Source organism: Oryza glaberrima, chromosome 7, assembly GCF_000147395.1.
Source record: "Oryza glaberrima chromosome 7, OglaRS2, whole genome shotgun sequence".
NCBI classification, from domain to species: Eukaryota; Viridiplantae; Streptophyta; class Magnoliopsida; order Poales; family Poaceae; genus Oryza; species Oryza glaberrima.
The window spans coordinates 9241591-9251848 of record NC_068332.1 but is presented as its reverse complement, the minus strand read 5'-3'; the positions used below and the strand labels follow the sequence as shown (position 1 = coordinate 9251848).

General features: G+C 45.4%; 1 protein-coding gene across 1 annotated transcript; it reads left to right on the top strand.

Moving 5' to 3' along the window:
• Positions 1-1283: 1283 nt before the first annotated feature.
• On the top strand, positions 1284-7780 carry LOC127779258 (uncharacterized). Its single transcript, XM_052305990.1, has 9 exons — positions 1284-1640; positions 2712-2805; positions 2889-5062; positions 5139-5321; positions 5392-5702; positions 6614-6696; positions 6780-6855; positions 7067-7125; positions 7212-7780. Exons 2-6 carry the CDS (start codon positions 2800-2802, stop codon positions 6637-6639), a joined length of 2700 nt encoding a protein of 899 aa, XP_052161950.1. The 5' UTR covers positions 1284-1640; positions 2712-2799; the 3' UTR covers positions 6640-6696; positions 6780-6855; positions 7067-7125; positions 7212-7780.
• The last annotated feature ends 2478 nt before the right edge of the window (positions 7781-10258 follow it).

Here is a 10258-nt window from a genome sequence, read left to right as displayed (position 1 = left end):
CGTGTTTTCCATCCACTCCCCGTTGGTGCCGTCTCTCCGTGGCGCCACTTCGCATTTTCCCATGCGTGGACGCCGCCGCCACCGTCGCTCCACTCAGCCTTGCCGTCGACGACGCCATCGCGGAGATCGAAGGCAGTGGCGGCCGGGGCCCATGTTCTGGATGCGCCCGTCGCCATGTGGGACGGGAAGACAGGTGCCGATGGTGGCGGTAGCGCCGTCGATTGCGCGAAGCTCCACACGTTGTCATCACTGCTGATGGTGACGCTGTTGGCACGGGCGAGCAGCCTCGTGGTGACGGTGGAGTAGTAGGCGAGGCCGTCGGCTACCGAGGCGTCGGCGGCGGCAGCAACAAAGCGGAGCTGGTCGTCGAGCGAGTCGGGGTTACCGTTGAGGTGCGACGCGACAAGGCGGTCCATCATGGCCTAGTCCGTGCGGTGGTGGTAGTGGAGCCACAGATAGTCGGCGGCGGTGGTCGATGAGGCCTCGTCGCAGCCAGTGCTCGGAGTAGACAAGAGCGCCGTGGCCGCCGCCGCCCACCACACACGCCTTGCCCATGCCGTCTCCCTCGTCCTCTGCCTCCATGGCCACTCCCTCCCTGTCCTCCATCCTCGCTCACCTCGCGGTGTGCCCCTCCGTTGCCAGCTTTCCGTGCCGATACACCTGCTGGCGCCGTATCCCGTGCCGCTGCCACTGTCCACCGCCTGCCGGAGCCTGGACTCCGGCCATGTCGTGTGGTTGGTCCTGGAGCCGGCGGCAGAGGAGGATGACAAAGCGTTGCTGGATTTGGTGCCTGTTAGCAGCGTTAATGGAGGGGATGTCGCCAAGAACTTGCCGTAGCCGCTGTGGATCTTGATTTTGTCGCCAACGCCGATGCACGAGGCGCAGCTGGGCTTGGTCGGGTCGAACTAGAGAACCGAGAGGAGGCGGCTCTTGCATGTGGCTTGCCCCGCGGGGGAGATGAGAAGATGGTGGCGGAGACACCGGCGCTGGATACATGGTGGCGGTCATCGGCGTCGCCGAGCAAAGAGGAGAGGAGATGGAAGGAAGACAGGAGAAGACAGAAAGGAAGGAGATTTAGATAAAAACGTGACGGCAGTGACATGGTTAGTGGTACAACTACGAATGGATGAATTGTAATGTCATTTTCCTACCTAGACATATTTGAATGGCATGTATCCAATTAACGCTTACAACTATAGGTACCGGTTCTAACGTAGAACCGCTACGTATGTCGATTATACCGCGGGCCGTCTCCCTCTTCCTCTTATCCCCCGAACCAACGCCACCCGCTCGCCCGCCACCGCCGCCGCCCTCGCCTGGATCTACCCGGCCCGCCGTCCCATTCACCACCGAGAGCCGTCGTCGTCGCCCCCCACCGTCGGCCCACATCTCCACCGCCACCGCGCTCCTCAGTCGCTCCAAGGCATCCTCCTCGCGTCGTCACTCGCCACCGCCCGCCGTCGGTCCTCCCGCCAGCGCCATCCACCACCGTCGGCGTCGTCGGCCCTACTCCGCAGCCGGCGACGCCCCCAAGATCTGCGCCGTCGCAACCTCGGCCCTTCTCCACCACCGCCGCCGCCCTCCTCCAACGCCGCCGCGGCTCTCCTCCAGCACCGCCGTGGACCTCCTCCGCCGCTGTGGTGTGTTCCCCTCTCCCCTCCCTATATGTAGACCTTGTCAGAGAGCAAAATATTGGTGCAATTTGTTCATGCAATTTGTTGAAAATGAAATGCTAGCTAGGGATTATGATGCAATCTCTGAATGAAATTATTGTGCAATTTTGATATATTTGGGTTTGATGGGTATAGCAACCTCTGAAAATGAAATGCTATCTAGAGGTTGTGATAGCTAGGTGTATACTAGTATCGATTAGCTATGATGAATTGTTTGGCTATGTGGCCATGTGGAGTAACAGTAATATGCTTGCAAAGTGATGTTTTTAGTATGTTTTCAGAGTCCAAGGTACAACTGTCTACAACACTGCTCTTAGCTCTTTGCTCAATTGGTTAGCTCAAAACTAATTTGCAATTAAATTGAACGATTTTACATGCCATCAGTAAACAGCACCACTCCATCCTTTCTCTCTTAGCTTCATTTTCAACAGACTAGCAAAAAAATTGAATAGTAATGATACATTTCCTATATTTCCAAAGGAAAACCTACCCCCTACTTCTCATCATTGGGGATTGTGACATAATCTTGGATCTGCTTCAGCAATGCATAAATAAATTAGAAATGCAAATATATATAGTTGTAGGTCTTTACTGAAGATGATTTTTTTTAGAAGTTCTATACTGATGAATCATTCCTTTTGACAGTCTTAAGTAGTCTTCTTCTTAGTTCCTGTGTATACCTGGGACTTGTGAGCCTATATTTCAGGTTTGAGTTCTAGTTGTCAATCATATTTGTGAATCAGATTGTTCAGGGTCCATACAAAAAAGTTCAGAGTTTGCATGTCTGTAAATCAATTTCGTACATGTTCTGCAACTGATTGCTCAAAATACATGCTCTTGTAACTTGAAACTAATAATGTGAATGCTCTTTGAAATACAAATCCATAGCTGGAATTTTTTTTTGCAGATTGGGTGTATTATTCTGTCAATTCTGTATAGGTTAGAATATGTGTGCCTCTTATGCAGATTGGGGTAAATTACTATGAATGTGCTGAAATATTTGGGAAAATTGCTTATTTAACGTTTTTTTGTCAGTAGTTGTAGTCCAGGTCTACAAAAGCGATGGTGCTATGTTAGCCTAAGTAGCTTTCTAAACTTGAACCAGCCTGGTGATAACCCTGATAACATGGAGGTAAATTCGCCCTTGTGCAACAAATAAGACCTTAACTGTACATATATCTGTTCTAAATGACTAATTTATACCGTTCTTTCAAGGAGGTTAATCCATCGGCCACTGCGCACTCTGGGAATAGTGTCACTTCATCGGGAAGAAGGGCTAGAGGTCCAACCAGGATGCCCTCGGGCATGTACACTATCACAGCAGTAGATGAAGATGGGAATCCTACATCTCCAAAATCGGCACTCACCCCATATTCCAATGCTATAGGTGTCATTGCTCGGGATGACATCCCCATCAAGTACCGACACTGGAAGAAAGCTGATGTAGATGAATTGGAGTGGACGGTACCAAACAGATATAAGGACCTTGCTTGGGAAAGGTTGAAGCGGACATTCCAGTTTCCTGAGGGTTCAGAACAACGCGCAAAGGACAGGGCCCTTCAGAGGATGTCAGTTAGCTTTAAGAAATGGAAGTCGGACCTTGCCAGCAAGTTTATAAGGAAGGGCCTGACACCAAATTTTGAAGACAATAATTATCGAAGGATCTGCCTTTTCTGGGATGACTTTGTGGCCTACAGAGCATCAGAAGAGGCAAAGGAGATTAGTGAAAGGAACCAAGCCAATTCGGCCAAAAATCTGTACCCTCACCGTCTCGGCCCTAGCGGATATGCTAAGAATGTAGACAAATGGCGAGAGAGGGAAGATGAGCTGCTGGAAAAGGGAATCGAGATTGAGACGAAGGATTGGAGCCAACGGGCCAAGAATTACCAATACGCTCGAGGGGCAACACTTTCGGATATAGGTGAGTTGGTACACAAGGGTCCACGAGAGCAAGAAGTGACACAGAGGCTCCACGATGCCCATCAAAAGTCCTCAGAGGGTTCTTTTGTTCCGAACAGGGAGAAAGATGAGCTCACACTTGCATTGCAGAATGATGAGCATCCGGGACGCACAAGAGGAGTAGGACTAGTTCCATGGAGGGAAGGTTTTACTGAAGACGGACATAGGTACCGGTCTCGGAGATATAAGAATTCCGGAGACCAATCAGAAGAGATAAGGCAACTGAAGGATCAAATGGCACTGATAATGGCGAGGCTCGATAGTCAGGATAGAGGCGATGCTGGCCGTGTAATCAGCCCAGGTGGGAGGAAAAGCAGTTGTGCGTCAACTAAGGTTCCTCAAGAACCGGACATGGCTCGTTACCCTGTGGATGACATCACTGTACGTACTGCATGCAGGCTGCATGTGCCACTTCAAAACATCACTCAAGAGGTGGCACGCGGTATGGCACATCCCGTAATGGAGGGGGGAAAGATACACAGTAATCTGATACCAAGTGGCTACTCAAGGGTCGAAGTGGGGGACGTGCCGAGCAGATACAGGGCAGTCCAGCTTGATTTTGCTCCAGAGAAGGGAATAAACACTCTTGGAGAAGCCGTCCACAACATAATCCTGTGGCGCAAGCGTTTCATTGTCTTCCCTTCAGGAGATAGTGATGATGAGCCAAGCAATGATGGGTCTAGCTCTGAAGGGCTTTCTGTCTCCCCTCAAAGGATGCCAACTCCACCACCATTGCCACATAAGAGCCAGTCTCCTCCACCGGCACAACGTAAGAGCCCATCTCCTCCACCAGCAGAACACCATAGGCTAGCTTCTTCAGACCCACCGAAAAAAAGGGGGCGCCTATGTAAAACATCCCAGATGTTCGAACCCCCATCTCTGAAGAAGACCAAGAAGGCGCCATTGCCTAACATGTCTGAGCCAACTTTGAAGGAAAAAAAAAAGGAGGCAGCAAACGTAAAAGTGCCAGTTGCAATACAGGACCACTTCATTCGCATGGCAAGGTCACCTGCCCCACTAGTACCTATTTCGAACTTCCGACGCACAATCAGGAAAAAGAAATTGCAAGAATTTTCCAAGGAAGAATTTGAGACCAGCAAGACTATGCAAGATTTTCTAGAAGGTGCAAGGCTGAACAGTTTATTTGATGTACGCAATATTGCGAATGCCCCATTGGCAGCTCAGTACAAACTTGGTCATTCTTTGACTACCGATGAATATCGCAACATCGTTGGCAATTGTACTCAGATGAGGAGGGTAGAAGAGTGGTACTTACAGATGGCTAAGGAGGGTAAGGAGATGTTCCCCGTCTTTTACAGGGACGAGGACTTTCATCACTGTGATGGTATATTTTGGGTCCCATTTAAAGAACTATTTCAACTATACAATCTGATGGAGCTAGACTTATCGCTAATTCAATTATGGACATTGTAAGTATACTCGATCCCTCGCTATTTTTTCTAAGTAGATATCCTCGTTGCATGTCTAATTTTTTTCCTTATGCAGAATGGCGGCACTTGAATGTAGAACGACACATGGCAAACTAGGATTCCTCGATCCACAAATAATCAATTCCAGAAATATTGACCAGTTAGGCGATAAGTCTGAACAAGCAGTGGTCGACTATGTGTATGCATCCTTTGTCAACCTGCACAACAAGAATACCATCCTTTTGCCCTACCACTTTAAGTAAGTGTGGCATATATCGTTGTACTTCCCATTTGTACTTTAAGATGTTAATTGCTCTCCTTTTATGTAGGCCTCACTGGATCCTTCTTGTGATCCATTTAAACGATTCCAAGATTGTTGTCTTCGATGGACTGAGGACCCCACAAGCCAAGTTCCAATCTATCATTGACACCCTCAATAAGGCACTTGTGAGGTATAAGAAGAAGTGTATTCGACACGCTCCGCGTGCAAATACATTCCGGGTTTGGGCCCACCCTTATTGCTTACGCCAGGATCCGGGCACGAGTACATGTGGGTTCTACCTGATGAGATTTATGTCGATTTTCATGGAGGACAACAACTGGAACATTATGGATGCCAAGGTTCGCCATGCTCTAAGACGTAAATCCAACTTTCTAAACACAGTACATTTTCATATCTTCAATTCTTCCATTTGCAGAAATTAAAGCTCCCGACAAGTAAATTGTTGCCACATGCTTGTTTCGGCCTCGCTGAACAACTCTGTGGATTCATCTTCAATCATATCATCTCGTCAGATGGCGCATACAACATTTCAAAAGCTCCTACTGGGCTAGTGGGTTTCATCGAGGCTGGTTGCCCTAGTGACACTTTAGATAGCCGTTCAACAACCAAGGAGATGTAGGCTTAGAATAAATATTAGTGGGCAGAACGTACCCTTTAAACATTTTCTAAGTATCTTGTAGATTAGTTATCTGGATTGATGTGGTTTTCTTAATGTCTTGAACATGAAATTCACTATGATGGATTTAATCTGTTTATCTATTGCTTCCTTGAACACTTTTCCGTTCTTTGTATTGGGGTTAATTGTAGATGGCATGAAAAATGTATATCCTTTTATATTATCCCTTCGACGATATCGCCCTCCAGCGCCCGCCCGCCAGCGCTGACAACGTTGGTCCATCCATCCCATCGATCCACCACCGCACCAATGAAATTTCCTGATCAATTTTGGCTACGAACATAATGAGCCGATATGAACAGCAGTTTTGTAGTTAATTTGTTCCCTCATATTAACTTATGTGTTTGGAAAGTCATTCACACATATTGGTGGCATGGAAATTTAATAGCTGATGTTAGTATACCTGAAACACTACCTTCTGTATCTTTTTATTAAGTCTTCTTGTATTTTTTGTTAATGAAAGTGGAAGTAGTTTCCTCCCTTCGAAGTATTTTTTTTTCTTTTTGTTTTTGTCCCTGGATGCTTGTGCATATTTATTTTGGTGCTTACCCTTAATGGTAGCTAACTAAGTTCTTGTGCTTCTCAATTGCAGCTATGTTCCTAAGCCTGTCCTGGTGATTATTGATGTTCAACCGAAGGAGTTTATTGTGCTATGCTGTGGAGGAGGTTAAAGAGGTTAGCTTGTGATCTAAGAAACTGGAAGTTTATTGTGCTTTTGTCCTGTTATCCTTCATTATTGTACATGTTGTCTTTTACAGAATGCTACTCAGAAAAGTTAAAAGGTGTTTGTTCATGTTCCTTCAGAAATAGCTGCCCACTAGGTTGAGGAAATTGGTATGTCTGTTTCATCTGTTTTTACTAGGAAAAAGGGATGCTATGTGTATTTTGCAAGTTACAGATAATAGTTAGCTCGTTTGAGCAATAAATATATTAAGTTTTTGATGCTAGTGAGGTTTTCCTCACCAAGAAGAAAGAATCTTTTTGTGGTGAAGTCTTTTTCCTTCAGAAAGGATTTTTGACTGATGTATGTTCATCCTACTTATAGGAGTTGAGCACCTTCTGATGGATGTCAAGGGGACAACAATAGGCACGCTTGCAACAGAGGTGATATTTCACAAGAATACGCATTTTCAGCCTACAAGTTGCTTTATTATGCCCTAATATATCGTTTATCATTGTTGTCATTAAAGGTAACCAGCAAGCTTGCAGCCTTGAAAGGACTGGACGCGAGGCTCAGAGAGATCCGTAGGTACTTAGATCTTGTAATTTAAGGGCAGCTCGGACTGAATCATTAGATTTTGTACCACTTGCAGGTTCGCCTTCTGCTCATTGCTTTCTGTATGGTATTCTTAGGAGTTACATATAACTCCAATTCTCTTGCATTTGCTATATTAGGAGGTCAGCACTTGAAAGCTATCTCATTTTACCGTCCTTTGGTTTTATGGAATATTTGTGCCTTTGAGATATAGCCCACTATTATTGTGGTGGTTCGGAATTCAGTATCAGTATAAATATCACTCCCAACTCAAATAAAAAATTGATTATTTGTGGAATATGCTGCCACTGGTAGTTTATTGCCTTGTGATGCTTCTGGTAGTTTTCACAATACATTGGACACGGGATATATGAAGAGATCTTTTGTATGGTCAAATCTGTTTTTATGTATGGTTGTTATGATTCGTAATGTCCTCTATTTTCATGAGGAACGTGTTTTTTTCCCCCGTAAAAGAATGAATGAATACAGGACGGTACTAATGCGTGGTAATGCTTTACACTAGGTGGAAAATACAACGATATACGAGTAACTACTTGATATGTCTTGAGCTTTGGTGCCCCCAGTATTTTTTTGATGTGTAAGCTAAGCAACATTGTTTCAGGCCTCTTGTTTCCTAGATGGACAATGTGTAGTACTGCGATATGTTTGGAGATTTTTGGATGTGGGGTGATGTGAATATGTGAATTGATGTTTGGAGATGGATAGCATATATTATGTGAATTGATGTGGGATTTTTGTGTGTATGGTGGATTGATTGAATGGACATACTGTGAACTGGCTACTTTTTTTTTTTTGGCTACAAGATTATAGGTGCCAGTTATTAACACCAACCGACACCTATAAGCTTACGAGTGCAGCCCTTACACCATCATTGGTGCTGGTTCTTTATCAAAAACCGGTACTTGTAATACCATATAGGTGTCGGTTTGGGAACCGGCACCAATGACACCATCATTTGTGCCAACTAGTTGGTGTCGGCATCGAAACCGGTACCTATTAGACCTTCCGAACCAGCACTATGACTTACATGTAATATTGTTATTGTTCGTTGTAACTATGCTGGTAAAGAAAAAGCTGATTAACTCAAAAACCCGTAGTAAGTGACAGTACTCTTGGGTAACATCTTGTTTGCAAATTTATGTGTGGTAAAAACAGCGTACCCGCGTACATGTCATCTACCAATCCAATCGCCATGTGCACATTACTGACTGTACTGACAACTCCTGATTTTCTAGTGAACCAGCAAAGGTAGCCTTAGAGCAGGTATAATAGCATGCTATAAGCTAACTATAAACATATTTTAAAGAGATAAAGGAAGAGAGAAGAACAGCGGGCTACAGAGCTACAGCACGGACTCTAAGACGTAATGTGTGTATGACAGGTGGGACACGGACTCTAAGACGTAATGTGTGTATGACAGATAGGACTAAGTATTAATAGTATGGTAAGCAACTATTATATAAATTTGGCTATAGATGATTTGAATCTAGTAGTGAGCCATATATTAAACTTGCTATTATATCACCCGTCGTTATGAGAGGTGCACCATCTTCCATTTTAAATTGGTATGTAGTTTTCAAAACTGAAATTCATTACAGAATGAGAAACTACTGATAATCCCGATGTATGCATAAGATAATATAGATAGAAAAAATAAACCATGTGAACCAACAACCCAACCTTTCCTCATATTCTATTTACTAGAACACTAATCCATCCGTAAAAAAAAAACCAATTTAGTATTAGATACCAATTTAGTATTAGATATGACGTTTTCTAGTATGCCTAAATTTGCTGTACTAGAAAACGTCCTAATCCAATATTTGTTTCTTTATCTTAACTAATTTCTTAACTAATTAAAAGATTTGTATTTTTCCAATCCCCCCTCCCCCCCACCACTCCCAAAATCGTAAAAATATAATCGGACAGGGAAAACTGAAGCTTTATACACAAATTTTATACAAAATAAAAGGGCGAAAAAACATATAAAAAGAAAAGAAAAAGGATAGTCCGATTCAATGACGCGAAAAAAACCCTCCCAGATCGCTGTGTTGCGTTCAATCCGAGTCTGATTCCCCAAACACACACGGAAAAATCGTAAAATCCCCCCAAATCCAATCTCAAGACACACACGAGACAAATCCTAAACTCCTCTCCAATAAATCCAATCCAATCTCAAAAAACAAAATACTGAAATCCCATGAAAAAAAAATCCAATCTCGTTGCGGGAAGCCGTCGACACCGACAGATCTGTTGCGTGAAGCCGCCGACGCCACCGTCGCCATCGGATCCACCAGGGGAAGCCATTGACGCCGTCATCGCTGCCGCTCGTGGTGGGGGAGGGCGTCGCCGCCACCGCTGCCGCTCGTGGTGATCTTGAGGGTGGAGAGGGCGCCGTCGCTGCCGCTGCTCACGGTGGGGAGGGCGCCGTCGTTGCTGTCATGGTTTGGGAAGTGCCGCCGGTGCTCGCGGTGAGGCAGCACCCCGCTCGCCCACCGATGTGAGAGAGAGAAGCGACGCCGCCGTCGCTGGGGAGTGAGTGGAGAAGTAGAGACGGCGAGACGGAGAGAGCCACGAGAAAGAAGCGAAGTAGGCAGAAGATTCGAGAGACGGAGAGTTACGACAAGATAAGGTTCGAGTCTTCGAGAGGAGGTGGGGTCACGCTGGTTTTTTTCTCATCCGTGCGGTGCTCCAACATCTATCGGGTAAAGAGAACCGAACGTTGCTAGCGTGGCTAGCCTCGTCAGCAGCGAGCAGGCAGCGCACGCGAGTTCGATCCCTCGGATCGCAACTCGCGTCTCACCGGGGTTTTATCCCCAAAATAAATTTTCCAGATCTCTCGTTGTATTTAAGAGGAGAGCAGTAAAAAAAAATGTATCGGGTAAATAAAATAACCAGTACGTTTTGTTTTGTTTTTTTTTTTAACAAAACAGCCACGGATAGGATCGGCTCCAATTAATT

Excerpts from the sequence above, each read along its gene's own strand:
- LOC127779258 (XM_052305990.1), top strand. Across the intron at positions 5,063-5,138 it reads CTAATTCAATTATGGACATT|AATGGCGGCACTTGAATGTA; the intron begins GTAAGTATACTC and ends TTCCTTATGCAG. Across the intron at positions 5,703-6,613 it reads GGTTCGCCATGCTCTAAGAC|CTATGTTCCTAAGCCTGTCC; the intron begins GTAAATCCAACT and ends TCTCAATTGCAG.